This window comes from Microtus oregoni, unplaced genomic scaffold (assembly GCF_018167655.1).
Source record: "Microtus oregoni isolate MIOR12 unplaced genomic scaffold, Mior012 000012F_ref0000307, whole genome shotgun sequence".
Lineage (NCBI taxonomy): Eukaryota > Metazoa > Chordata > Mammalia > Rodentia > Cricetidae > Microtus > Microtus oregoni.
Window position 1 is genome coordinate 50,369,115 of NW_024543071.1, and position 13,710 is coordinate 50,382,824.

Here is a 13,710-nt window from a genome sequence, read left to right on the forward strand (position 1 = left end):
CTCAGGACAGTGAACTGCTACTGGAGAGTAAAAAGTCCCGCTGTGGCTCAGTGCTGGCGATAGCCCGGCTACCAACCGAGTAAATGAATGACTTCCCCCTGCAAATTCAGTTTGGTGCTTGGAATTCAGGGCCCCTGCAGACAGAGTGCTTCTTTTTCTACTGGTCATTCCCCATTTGTCAGGCAGAACAGAGATAAAAACCCAAGGAAAATAGGGAAGCGTTGGCAAAAGTTAGCAAGGACGGTCACTTTTTGGTCCAGTTTTGTCTGTTTTGAGACGGGGTCTCATGAAGCCAAGCCTAGCCTGAAACTCTAGGATTACCTTGAACTCTGATCCTCCTTGTGTGATCCTTCCACGTGCCCGGATTACGGATTTAAATCCATGCTTTCTCAACCAGAACATAAAAGCCCGATGTTAGGTCGAGGCTTTTTGGGTTTGACATCAAGGGAAAATGCTGGAAACAGGTCTCCAAAGCCTGCAGAGAACAGACTCAGTGGTGAGGGGAGAGAGGCCGCGATTTAGGGGCTCTGAAGGGCATCAGGAAGTTGCCACCACTTCCTGTCTCGCGGTGGCTCCGCGCTCCGCACTGCAGCTACCAGGAGTGCACGCGCAGCAGGGATGTTGCCTTCAGTGACTTTAATTCCTTCAGAATCCTTATTTCAGTAACACAACCTACGTTTCAAACTCCGGTAGACGCAAAACAAAAGCGACTCGAGGAGATCCTTAGCACCTCACGACCTTCAGGAGCGTGGGGCTGTGGAGGCGCGCGTCGGGGTCGCCCGCCTCTCCTGGGGCCTCAGGAGCTGCCCAGCCCCTGACAACCGCCAAAGGGATCCTGTTGCTAGGGGCGTTGCGAAGGAGGGGTCACGAGGAGGGGCTCCCTTCCGGGAGGAGGGCGATTAATAACCCGGAAGCGGTCGGCAGTGCGGCGCTGTTTAAAGATGGCGGCGGAGGAACCTCAGCAGCAGAAGCAGGAGCCGCTAGGCAGCGACTCCGAAGGTACGGACCGGGGAAAGGCTTTTCTGCCCGGGCTGACGGGGGCGAGGCTCGGTCGGCCATTCCCGAGGAGCTCCGGAAGGCAGGGCCGCCGAGGACCCGGCGCAGCGTGCCACGGAGCCCTTGGGCGCCTTTCCTCCCCTCCCCCTCACAATGGAAGCAGGGCTGCGGCGACCCCCGGCCGGGCGGGGTGGCGAGGTCCGCCGCTCGGCCTCTCGCGCACGCCCGGGGCGGGGCCTGGACCGCCCCGCCTCCACCGGTCCCGCGGCCACGGCGGGCTCCCCAAGTCGGCTAGCCCGAGTCCTCGCCGGCAAGCCGAGGCCTAGGCCCGGCCCGAGTCGCCCGCCCGGCCGCCCTTACCCGAGCTGCCCAAAGGCGTTCAGTGACGCCGGGCTGCCGGGCACGAAGTCTCCGTCGAGGCGTTCGGGGTGCTGCCGGCAGCCCTCTTTCTTAGAACTCGTTCTGGCTTTCCAGACCCCTTGAGCAGATCCAGGCATTGTTTTCTAGTTTTCTGGTCCTTAAAAAAACAAAACGGTTACGCCCTCTCAATCTACCATGAACTTCAGCTCTGCGGATTGATTAAGTTTCTCGAGTGGGAGGGACAGCCCTGTTGTAGGACACATAGGCTCATCTGAGAACCTGGGATAACCATGCCCCAAAGGATCGACTTTAAACAGTCAGCCATCACGCGCACACCTAACTCTTAAGTCCACACTCTAGACTAGAGCCCGAGGACTGGGAAACTAGGTACACAGAAAGAAATTGGATTCTAAGAAGGATCTGGGACTAGAATTAGTGTCTCCTGACCCCTCCAATAGTTGCTTAGATTAGGGTCCAAAGGATGAACCTCCCAAATCCATGGATGACCTAGAGAGTGCTTAGGTATTACTTCTGCTGTCAGAATGGCAGAATCCCAGCGTATTTTGATGATGAGGGCAAGGTGCTGGCGTTAATCCATTCTACAGGTAAGGGGAGAGGCTTTGCGGTGCAGTGACAAGTGACACTGTACAAACGTGGACTTGCTCACAGCTCTTCACTGGTTTCGACCTTGGGCAAAATGGAGTCACCTCCTTGCATTTGTTATTTGGAAAATGAGCACCATTAACAATAGACAGGACCACAGAGGGATGAAGGGTGTGTCCCAGTAAAGTGCATGCTCACAGGATGCTCTCATTCCACCTAGGGCTCCACCCTCCTCATCTTGCTTTTCCCCAGAGAATCCCTTCCCCAGAACATTCCCAGGATGCTACAGAGTAATGTTAAGCAGGCAGGAAGGAGTGTCAAAGCTGGAAAAGTGCTTGATGGTGATCTTTATTCTGTCACTTTATTTTTTATTTACCTATTTTGGGGGGTTGCTAGAAATAGAAGTCAGGGCTTCACACCTGTAGGACAAATATATTGTCTGCCACTGAGCCTCAACCCCAGCCCTATTTTCTTTTTTTTCCAAGGTAAGGCCTTGCGGTATTTCCAGGGCTGATCTCTTAACTCCTAGGCTCCTTGATCCTCCTGGTCTGGTCTGTGAGTACTGGGACTTGGAGCTCTGTGCTATGATGCTCAACTGCCCCCTTTTTTGTTTTTATTTTTTGGAGACTGGCTCTGCGTAGCTCCAGTAGCCTCGAACTTGTGATCTTCCTGCCTTAGCCTACCAAATAACACCATACCCAGCTACCTTCTCCTAAAGAGGAAGTGAAAAGCTAAAGAGGAAGGACTTTGCCAAGATTACCCAGTGGACTGTAAGACATGGGCTCCACACTCCAAACCTGCTCTGCCAAAGCCGCCTACCATAGAGATAGATACCCAGGCCCACAGTAACCCTTGCTTGGCACTTTTCTTTTTCCTTCTTTTTCTAGGTGTTAATTGTCTGGCCTATGATGAAGCCATTATGGCTCAGCAAGACCGAATTCAGCAAGAGGTGAGGGGCTGGAGAAGGTCGGGAAGGCAGTGACTGAGGACTTAATGGTGGGGATGTGTGGTCAGGGCCTGAGGCCTAGTGTCTGTTTGAAGCCCCCCCTCTCCAGTCTGTGCTTCAGTGGGAGCTCCTGTGCCACTGAGTGACCAGCCCAGAGCCCTCTTGTAGGTGTTAGGCATAGCTTACTCAACCCCCCTGCCAGAGTCTGATGGATCCCTGCCTCCTGCAGATTGCTGTGCAGAATCCTCTGGTGTCCGAGCGTCTGGAACTCTCAGTTCTGTACAAGGAGTACGCTGAGGATGACAACATCTATCAACAGAAGATCAAGGTGGGATCCTGGCCAGAGGGGCAGGAGGAAGCCTGTTTCAGCCCTGTGCTTTGCTAGGCCTGTTCTTTGAGAGGGTAGGGTGTTGGGGGAACGGGACACACCTCTCGCTGCTAGTTCTTGAAGTGTGCAGCCTCTGGACTGAGCCCTCCATTCACATCAGATTGCCACTCAGCAGCTGTCTTCTTGGCAGGTCCTTCAGTGTCTCTGAGCCCTGGGTGTCCACATCTGTAAAATAGGGACAGTGAAAGCATCTGCTGTAGGGTGGCTGTAAGGTTGAGGTAGGTGTTGCTCGGGTAGGACCAAGTGCAGGCTGGGTGGGCACTGACAACTCAGTACCCAGCCAGGGGCCAAACTTGCTGGTGTTGGGATGGGTAGACGGGTCACATAGAGACCTGTCCTACAGTCTGTCTGGATCTTTGTGGAGGACAGACCCCTGTTTATGTCCCTGATGCATCACTTAAACTGAAGCCAGTTTCTTTACCAGCCACCCCAAAGGCTGGGAGCGGTGGAGGTTGAATTGTGATCCTGATATGAAAACAGCATTTTTATTTATTTATTTATTTATTTATTTGTTTGTTTGTTTATTTATTTATTTAGGTTTTTCGAGACAGGGTTTCTCTGTGGTTTTGGAGCCTGTCCTGGAACTAGCTCTTGTAGACCAGGCTGGTCTCGAACTCACAGAGATCCGCCTGCCTCTGCCTCCCAAGTGCTGGGATTAAAGGCATGCGCCACCACTGCCCGGCTTTGAAAACAGTATTTAATAGACAGCCCGAGGAGATAGGAAATGGTGTACTTCAGTCTTCTCTGTAGATCGTAGGTGTTTATGTTCTTTACTTGGAGCTGGGACCTTCTGGTGGTCAAGCAGGTAACCCAGTGAATGAAGCTGCCTAAGAAGTTAACTGGGAGGGCACCATAGCACAAAAACAGGCATGGTAGGGTGTTGTAGGGAGAGGGCCACTTGTTCATCCCTGCTGCCCAGCTAGCTTAGCCCCAAAATAACCACACAGAAACTGTGTTCATTAAATCACTGCTTGGCCTATTAGCTCTAACATCTTATTGGCTAACTCTTACACCTTGATTTAGGTCATTTCTATTAATCTATGTATTACCACATGGCAGTGGCTTACCAGATAAAATTCCCAGCATGCGTCTCTGGCAGATCCATGGCATCTCTCTCTGACTCTGCCTAACTTCCTCCCAGCATTCAGTTCTGTTTTTCCCCCCTACCTAAGTTCTGCCCTATCAGAAAGCCAAGACAGTTTCTTTATTCATTAACCAATGAAAGCAACACACAAACAGAAGGAACTTGTACAGTAGGGAATATCCATAGTTAATCCCCTGTTGTCAGAGAAGCCAGAATTCTTGAGTAAACATTTGGTGGCTAATGAGAACTTGAGATGTTGTATAGGGCTGGAGTCCAGCTAGCTCAGTAGTAGCATGAACCTAGTGTTTGCAAGGCCCTAAGGTCTGTCCTTAGCACTCGGGAGGAATGTATGTGCTAAATAACTGTTTTCAGCCTAGGTCAGCTGTGCCTAGTGTGGGATCTGTTCATACCCACTGCTCAGGGCTTTGGGGTTTCTCCAAAATACACGTTAGGACATAAAGGCCCTGACGTTTCTCATGTCTTTGCTCTCTTTCAGCCTATGGGGCAGGTTCAGGGAAGGTGTCGAACTCAGTGCTGATAGTGCTCAGCAGCGGTGTAGGAAGCAGTAGGCTTTTTTTCTCCTTTGTGGCCAGTTAGTAGAGTGGTACCCCATCCAGGGCCAATTGTCCTGCTAGGCTGCCCTGAGAAACTAACAGGATAATCCTCAGGTTCTTCCTGTCATTGAGTCAGTTAGCAAAGTGTTTGAATGTTTGAAGAAAGCTGTTGGTAGCAATGTACCTCAGCACACCTGAACTTCCATTCTGTGTACTGTGCCCAGACCCTCCTCTTCTTCCTGGGTGGTAACGACAAAGCCAGGACTGGGTGTGTACTTGGCCCCTGTGGATGAACATTCCACAGGGTACCTGACTGTATGTGCTTATAGCAGAGTGGCTGGGCTCTGATCAGTCTTAGTGCACTGGTTATGTTACATCCACCAGGCAGGTGTTGTGCCCCATGCGCTAAAGATACTGCAGATACTGGGACTGAAACAAGGTCATCTTTAATCCTGGGAGAGAATGAGGCAGAAGGATCAAGGCCAGTCTGGGCTACATATTGCAAATGCTGTCTCAATGCTGTAACACCCCACCTACCCACCAGTTTGGTTGTTGGAGTTGGTTAGTACTGTGGAGAGAAAGGAGGGGGAGAGCTGTATTTTACATAGGGGTAATGGCTAAGAACCTCTGAAAAGGTGTAACAGACAAGCAAGATGACAAGTGACAGGGCATCCAAGAGTCATGGGGACTGAGGTGGTTTAAGACGAGGACATCTGGCTGGGCAGTGGTAGCACATACCTTTAATCCCAGCACTGGGAGACAGAGGCAGGTGGATCTCTGTGAGTTCGAGGCCAGCCTGGTCTACAAAGCAGGTTCCAGAACAGCCAGAGCTATTTACACAGAGAAACCCTGTCTCAAAAAAGGAAGAAAGAAAGAAAAGAAGAGGACATCTGGGCAGGTGGAGGCCATCGTGAAAGCTAGTTTGGCCTGGGAATGAGTGTGTGAGTGCTGGCAAGGATGCAGGGAGGACAAGGACTTGTCTGTAAGGTTACTGTTGTTTCGGGGTGAGAATGGGGAAAGACTAGTGAGGGGCTTTGGCAGTAGAACAGGAAGCAGGTGCGATGGACCAGTAATGGGCTGTGTACTGATACATTTAGGTACTAGGTATGTTGAAGGAAGAGCCTAAGGGGTGTATTGTTTGGTGGATGTGTTGGGGAGAAATGAGCCATCTATGAGACTGTGGTTCAAAGCCTGGGTGTAGAAAAGATTGGTGCAACCCATCTGTGGCAGTGGAGCTGTCTGGGGCAGTGAAGAGAGGTGTAGGGGAAGCAGGGCATTAAAGATGGAACTCTTTGGGTTTTTTTGTTGTTTTTTTTTTTTTTTGAGACAGGGCTTTTCTGTGTAGCTCTGGCTGTCACTGGAACTCATGTTGTAGATCAGGTTGCCCTCCAACTCAGGTACTCAGAGATCTTCCTGTCTCTGCCTCCCAAGCACTGATATTAAATGCGTTCACCACCACTGCTCGACTTCAAAGTAGAACTTTATCTAGGTTTGGTGGCCTAAAATTTCAGTTCTCAGAAGCCTGAGGCCAGAAGAGTGCTGCAAGTTCAAAGCGAGCCTGAGTTGTAAAACGAGACCCTGTTTTAAAACCAAAGTAAAAGGAAAAACTGTATCTGCAGACTAGGAGGTGAAGATACTGTCAGGTATCTTCACAGGGTGTTCACAGGGCAGGCAGGAAGCCCTGTATTTGCATGTATTGTAACTGGCAGGTGTCTTGAGGAAGGATACTGTGTGGTTTGGTGGGATCCCTGTCCTTTAGGATGGAGAAAGATGCAGGTTAGTCTGGGAGAGAGCAGGTGAAGAAAAGATGGGGTACAGCATCACTGTCCAGAGGCTGGGCCGGGGAAGGCTGCATTGACCCTGCTGTAGTTGCTCTAGCTCGTTTTTGACCTTGGTTGGACAAAAACCTCCCATAGGAGTTTCTGTTTTTATGGGGAGACCTACCTGGATCTTACATGCCTGTGGAGTCTATAACTATAATCTATGAACTAGATTCATATCCTTGAATCTGAGAGAGGACATGAGCTGGTAGTGAGGATTGGGGTAGCTAAGTGGCAGATGTCAGGGCCACGTTCTCAGTGTGAAGGGCTCTGATTACTGAGCGTTGCCTGAGGGTTGTCCGCTGGCAGGTGTCTGGAGGAAGGGTACTGTGTGGTTTTTTGGGAGCCCTGACCTTTAGAGTGGAGAAGGGTGAGGGGTAGCCTGGGAGAGAGCAGGTAAAGTAGGAAGGGGCAGGCTGAAGAGAACAGGGTTGGGTGTGTCCAGGTGGCTGAGTGAGGCCTGCTTACCCAGCAGCACTAGGAGTCATGGGGATGTGCTTCATCTGGGGAAGGTGGAAGAGGCTGAAGGCTGTGGGCAGGGACCGAGTGGATGGGAGAGCTGCTGTGTGTAACTGGAGCCCTCCCGGGCAAAAGAACCGCAGGTCTTCAGGGAGCTGGTGCTGTGGCTTGCCCTGTCCCCTGCTTTGCCATGCCTGGATTGAAAGACCTGAAGAGCTGCATTAGCCAAGAACAGGTCATCTGCTTTTATAAGTAGCACCCACATGGCAAGCAGCTGGTGACTGTACAACCTGTTGGCACATAAGTGCACAGCTTCCAGGAGCTTCCAGGGAGGGCTCTGCTATGGCCATTTCTTGGGCTGGCCCTGGCCTGGCTGGATGTTAAACTGGGCCTCTCTTCTGCAGGACCTCCACAAAAAGTACTCCTACATCCGGAAGACCAGGCCCGATGGCAACTGCTTCTACCGAGCATTTGGATTCTCCCACTTGGAGGCACTCCTGGATGACAGCAAGGAACTGCAGCGGTGAGGAGGGCGCCGGGGGCTCCAGGCCCCTCTTGCTGAACAGGATCCAGGCTTAGGCCAGCCATCAGCTGGGTTGTTTGGGATTTCCTTTTGAACTTGGTGGGTGGTCTTGTCTAGGCAGGACTGGGCTGGCTAGGCCTTTGCTTTGCTGGCTGAGAAGCCCATGCTGGCCTCACATCCCTTCCCAACACAGGTTCAAGGCTGTGTCTGCCAAGAGTAAAGAGGATCTGGTGTCCCAGGGCTTCACTGAGTTCACAATCGAGGACTTCCACAACACGGTGAGCCGAGCTGTCTCAGTCTGGGCTGGCAGGGAGGGTGGCTCTGTAGGCTGTGGTAAGGGTGGCCTCTCCTCACTCATTTTTCCTCATCTTAACCTTTGTCCCTGGGTGGGGCAGTTCATGGACCTTATCGAGCAGGTGGAGAAGCAGACCTCGGTAGCTGATCTGCTGGCCTCCTTCAATGACCAGAGCACCTCAGACTACCTTGTGGTCTACCTTCGACTGCTCACCTCAGGCTACCTGCAGCGGGAAAGCAAGTTCTTCGAACACTTCATTGAGGGTGGCCGGACTGTTAAGGAGTTCTGCCAGCAGGTGCCACCTCCTCTTCAACTCTGCCCTGGGACCTTCCTTTTCTCTTTTGTTTAAGGGTGGGGCATGCCAGGGTGAGGTGTGGGACCTCAGGGGGAGGGGTTTTGGGACAGGCCTGACCTGCCCCTTTGCCACAGGAGGTGGAACCCATGTGCAAGGAGAGCGACCATATCCACATCATCGCCCTGGCACAGGCCCTCAGCGTGTCCATCCAAGTAGAGTACATGGACCGTGGTGAGGGTGGCACCACCAACCCACACGTCTTCCCCGAGGGCTCCGAGCCTAAGGTCTACCTTCTCTACCGGCCTGGACACTACGATATCCTCTACAAATAGGGCTGGCTGGCCTGCTGCGCCGTGCCTGCCCCCCCACCAGGCGCTAAACATGTACAGAGGGTTTTTGGTTTGGTTTCTTTTTTCCTTTTTTTCTTTTTTTTTTTGTGGTTGTAAATGGTCATATTTTCACTCCTTCCTTATCCTGTCACACATCTTCCATGTTTTATTAAAGGGGATGCTGGTGGTGAGCCCGAGTGTGCGTTTCCCTGCTCTGCTGCTCTGCCTTACCTGCCCGCTGGCTGCTGTGTGCCTGGCTGTCCCTTCCCCCAGGGTGGGTCCCCTAGCTTTCTGCCTATCTACCCCCAAGCATTTCTGCCAAGAGAAGTTTGAGGAGGCTAGGCCTCCAGGTTCCTTGGAGTTCTGCTTTCTATCCACCCTAAGGCCTGCCCCCTTTTCTCCTTGACTTTCTAGGGGTTTTCATGGGAACTTTTGAAGTTCCTTGGTAACTTGGCTGGAGGTCTCTGGTCACCCATACTCTAAGCTGCCACTTAGACTAGTTCTAGATTTGCTGTTCTGGCCAGGGCCCCCAGGTCACAGCTTTCTGCCCACCTCCAGGGGTCTGCATGATTGAGGAGTCCTGAGATGAGAGGTTATGGGAGGAGGCTGACCATGTAGGTGGAGGAGCTGTACATCCTCCGTGGGCCCCAGGAAGAGCTGGCCTGGTGTGGGAGGAACATAAGGCCTCATGTCTAGGCAAGGCTTACCTGTACTGTTCCCCAGAGTCCCCTGCCTGTGCTTGCTCTGTACCCTCTTGCTTGAGCCATATCTGCATTACCTGCCTCTTTGCTTTCTCCTCCCACCCAGCACATGTGGGGTCTCAGCCCAGGCTGTGAGCTCCTTGGGGGCAGGCCCTCAATAAATGTGAAGTGCTGCCGCCGCCTCTGCTGTCTGGCCAATGCCTCACTCACCCGCCTGGCGCACCCAGGGCTCTTGTAGCCTCTTGAAGCAAAAACAGTGCCCAAGACACCATATTTCTACCAAGGGCTACCTTCCTCCTGGGCCCCAGTCAGACCCAGACCCCAGCACTCAGACAAGTGAGGCTGAATCAGACAGCTTTATTAAGAGGCTTCTGAAAGAGAGGGCAGGATACGCTGAGGGGAAGGACAACCCCGCGCTGGTCAGGCTGGAACAAGCAGTTGGCTTCCGAGACCTCTCTTAGAGTTGGGAGCGAGGTCCCACAGGCCCAGGTGGGTCTGAGGGTAGAGCAGATAGGTCAGAGGGAGTTGAGGACTTCCGAAAGCAGCAGGGCCCCCTCCCTAGCTTCACCACCCCACTGCACAGAGGTGGGCAACAGCAGGTTGAGCGGGTGTTACAGGCCAGGTTAGTGTAGGGCAGCCACTCCACACGGGGCCAGGCCCTGCTTACCAGTCCCATTCAGGGTGGGCTTCAGGAGCCTCAGGCTGGAAGGCAGAGGACAGTGAGAGCCGCCCCAGGGCCATGGGGGAGGGGGAGGCTGGCCTGGGGGGGTGGGGAGCTGCTGGAGGGAAACAAGGGCACATACCTACTGGGAAGTAATGGGGCAGGCGCTCTCGGTAAATGCCCTCGTCCTTCTCGAGGAACACACAGACGATAAGCCGATCCACCTGTGCCAGGGACTGCTCAGCCTGGGCAGGGCCTCAGCTGGCCCCTCAGTCCTAGTACTGTGTGGGTCTCAACTGCCTACTATGGGTGTACTGTCTGCAGGGGTTTGAGAATTAACAGTGCCCACCCGTAACATAAAGGATTCAGGTGGCAAGGTCGCCCCTTCCCATTGTCGTTCCACAGAAGGAGTGAGCCTGTGGAGGGCAGGTACCTACTGGCCACACGGGTCCAGAACTAAGTGCCCTTGCTCCCGCCTCGCTGTCAACCATTCTCTCACCTTGTCCTTGTGCTGCTCCAGCCACTCCCGCAGCGCAGTCAGCACTACCTCAGCAGCCGCCTCATTGGGGTACCCTGAGGGTGGGGTCTGCTGAGTCCAGATCTGGCCCTCCCCTGCCCACCTCAGCGAGTGGGGCCCTCACTGCCCACGCTAGGCTTTGCTTTTTCAGACTCACCAAACACGCCTGTGGAGATGCATGGGAAAGCCTGGGAAAGGGAGGGCGAGGCAACATGGGGACTTGGTCACTAGGCGCCTCCCCGGCAACCCCCACCACACACACATCAGGCGACTTACCACCCCACACACACATCAGGCGACTTACCACCGAGCGCAGCCGGTGCTCCAGCAACAGGTCCAGGCTGCTCAAATAGCAGCTGCGCAGCTCGGCCGCCTGGCTGGCACTGGGTTGGCCCACAGCGATGGGCCCCACTGTGTGGATGACGTCTAGGGTAGGGTGAACTTCAGTCAGACAGCCTAGGTTTTCCCTGCGCTCTTAGCAGAAGGACCCCACCCTTGCGGTACATGCTTATGCCTGACCATCTGCACGCCACTGCTAAGTGGCGGAAGACTAACCCAGTCCCCTCGCTCTCCTGCCCGCTGCAGTTCCAGCCGCTTTCCACCTGCTCTCTGGGTATCAGAAGGGCCAGGCCCTTACTCTTAAAAGTTAAGGCGCACTTAGTTGGGCTGTGTTGGCGAACACCTTTAATCCCAGCACTCTGAGGCAGAGGCAGGCAGATCTCTGAGTTTGAGGTCAGCCTGGTCAACAGAAGCGAGTTCCAGGATAGCCAGAGAAACCCTGTCTCAAAAAACTTTAAAAAGAAAGAAAGAAGCCGGGCGATGGTGGCGCACGCCTTTAATCCCAGCACTCGGGAGGCAGAGGCAGGCGGATCTCTGTGAGTTCGAGGCCAGCCTGGTCTACAAAAGCTAGTTCCAGGACAGGCTCCAAAGCCACAGAGAAACCCTGTCTCGAAAAACCAAAAAAAAGCCGGGCGGTGGTGGCGCACGCCTTTAATCCCAGCACTTGGGAGGCAGAGGCAGGCGGATCTCTGTGAGTTCGAGACCAGCCTGGTCTACAAGAGCTAGTTCCAGGACAGGCTCCAAAACCACAGAGAAACCCTGTCTCGAAAAACCAAAAAAAAAAAAAAAAAAAAGAAAGAAAAAAGAAAGAAAGTTAAGATACACTCACACTTGGCCGGCAGCCTGTAGCCGCAGGTGATCTTGGCTTTGCCGGTCTCGCAGTTCTGCAGGGTGCGGCACTCATCCGTGAGCAGGGGTCCCGCAGCCCGGTGGATGCAACCGTCCACTGCGGGGAACCGAGAAAAATGAGCAGTTGGGTTCCTCTCATCCCTGACGGATCAGACATGACACCCCAATCCCGAGAAACTCCAAGGCTATCCATTCCTTGGCCCACCCGTCATTACAATATTCTCCAAGGCCTCTGGCTGCTCTTGTTAACTTTTCCCATCTAGGGAAACTGAGGTTCTAAGGAGCAGCAGCTGGCTCTGGAGCGAAAAGGCACAGGGCGACCGGCAGGGGGCGCGCCTGCCTCACCTTCTTGATTGTCCAGAAAGCGCCCTCCTGAGGTCACCTGTCATCTCAGATCTAAGGATCAAGTGGGATCCTGGAATCCCACCTTTTGACAAGGTCTGCCAAACTTTGGGCCTCATTTAATCCCATCTGAGGAACCGAGGCCACCTAGTTCCAAATTGCAGATCCAGTCCGGGGCCTGAGCCTGGCTTTTCCAGCTCCTTCCCATTGGACCAGGCCTCGCAGGTGTCTCCAGACTCTCAAACCCTTGTTAGGCAACTAGTATCCTGCTTAACTGAGGCCAGGCTTGGGCTTGTTTACCCAAGGGAAGCTCTTGGGGCTCTCTGTGACCCAGGGGACCCAGGCCCAGATAAACAACTCTCAATGCTTCGATATCCCAGAGACAGCAGAGGCCCAGAGGCAACTCTTCTACTGACTCAGCCAGGCACCCTATAGCTTTGCCCAGGCACGCTGGGGCAAGTATTGGTTTGCCCCTGCCTGCTATAAATTTTCTCCTGCTTTACCATCATCTCAACTGCAAAATGGGGACAGTGGCCCCTGAGATGGCAGGGCTGATGAAACCCAGGCTTGCCCCCAAGGAGTTCTGCTGCCTGGCGCCTGGCTACACTGGCATCAGGCAAAAAACCATTCTGGCTCCATTTTTACAGATTCCTAACGTCAGACCCTTGCTCCTTCCTGCATCCCTCCAACTTCTTGGTACAGATCTGGGGACACCAAATGAACACCCCCCCTCTTCTGCTGCTTTCTCTCGGGGCCCTAAGGGGCCAATTAAACCTAATTTTCAGCTTTCCTCAGAGCTGGCACTGGGTGGTTTTCCTCGGGTTGGGGGAGCCTGGGAGTGGCCAGGACAGTACCTTTCAGCCCCTTGCCCTCCTCTGCAGAGCCCGAGCTGAGAATCCCTGCCCCAGAAGCCTGCGTGCAGCCTGGAGTTCACAGGCGTCACACGATATCTCTGTTCTGAGTGGGACGCCACAGAGGACCCAGCACAGTGCAAGACAGTGGCAAAGGGAGCTGAGCGGCCTGGGTGATCCTGGCCACATCACTCTGGTCCTAATAGTGCCTGCCTCATAGGATGTTGGAAAAACCAATTTTGGGGGGTGGGGTAGTGCTGGAGATGGAGCCCAGGGCACACAAGCCACTGCTGAGCTACACCTCAGCACTAAGTAAGTTGACCTTTTTTCCTTTTTCCTATTTTTTTGGGGGGGCGCGGTTCAGAAACAGGGTTTCTTTTTGTAGCCCTAGATGCTCTGGAACTCATCTGTCGACCAAGTTGGCCTCGAACTCAGAGACCCAGCTTCTTCTGCCTCCCCGTGCTGGGGTTAAAGGCGTGCGCCACCACCATCTGACTCTGTTTCCTCTTTTATTTGTTATGCTTTGTTTTTTCTTTCCCCCACATTACAACGTGCAGCTGCAGCTGCCCTCAGCTTTGCTAGGTGCTGAGGATGACGTTTAGCTCCCGACCTTCCTGCCTCCACTCTGAGCGCTGAGATTAGAGGAGTAGGAGTAGACCGCCACGCCTGGCTCTTCTTGATATTCTTCTTAGGTTTATTTATTTTATTTTATGTGTATAAATGTTTTGCCTACATGCATGTATGTTCACTGTGTTTGCTGAATCCCCCTGGAGCTGGGATTATAGATAGTTATGAGAC

At 53.3% G+C, this 13,710-nt stretch overlaps 2 protein-coding genes across 3 annotated transcripts in view; one reads left to right on the forward strand and one right to left on the reverse strand.

Moving 5' to 3' along the window:
• The first annotated feature begins 842 nt into the window (after positions 1-842).
• Otub1 (OTU deubiquitinase, ubiquitin aldehyde binding 1) lies at positions 843-8,843 on the forward strand. The gene is made up of 7 exons (XM_041661782.1): positions 843-999; positions 2,847-2,908; positions 3,135-3,233; positions 7,615-7,733; positions 7,927-8,011; positions 8,129-8,323; positions 8,458-8,843. The coding sequence occupies exons 1-7, from the start codon at positions 942-944 to the stop codon at positions 8,653-8,655; spliced, it is 816 nt and encodes a 271-aa protein (XP_041517716.1). The 5' UTR covers positions 843-941; the 3' UTR covers positions 8,656-8,843.
• Positions 8,844-9,695: 852 nt separating this feature from the next.
• Macrod1 (mono-ADP ribosylhydrolase 1) overlaps positions 9,696-13,710 on the reverse strand; it is a 140,003-nt gene continuing 135,988 nt past the window's right edge. The window contains exons 5-11 of one of the 2 annotated variants that reach the window (XM_041662139.1): positions 11,700-11,816; positions 10,836-10,957; positions 10,689-10,719; positions 10,514-10,587; positions 10,157-10,238; positions 10,021-10,055; positions 9,696-9,848 (exon numbers count right to left, since the gene is read on the reverse strand). In XM_041662139.1, coding sequence (XP_041518073.1) covers positions 10,051-10,055; positions 10,157-10,238; positions 10,514-10,587; positions 10,689-10,719; positions 10,836-10,957; positions 11,700-11,816 — 431 coding nt within the window. In that variant the 3' untranslated portion in view covers positions 9,696-9,848; positions 10,021-10,050. The remainder of the gene's footprint in view (positions 9,849-10,020; positions 10,056-10,156; positions 10,239-10,513; positions 10,588-10,688; positions 10,720-10,835; positions 10,958-11,699; positions 11,817-13,710) is intronic. The other variant, XM_041662138.1, reaches the window with a different exon arrangement.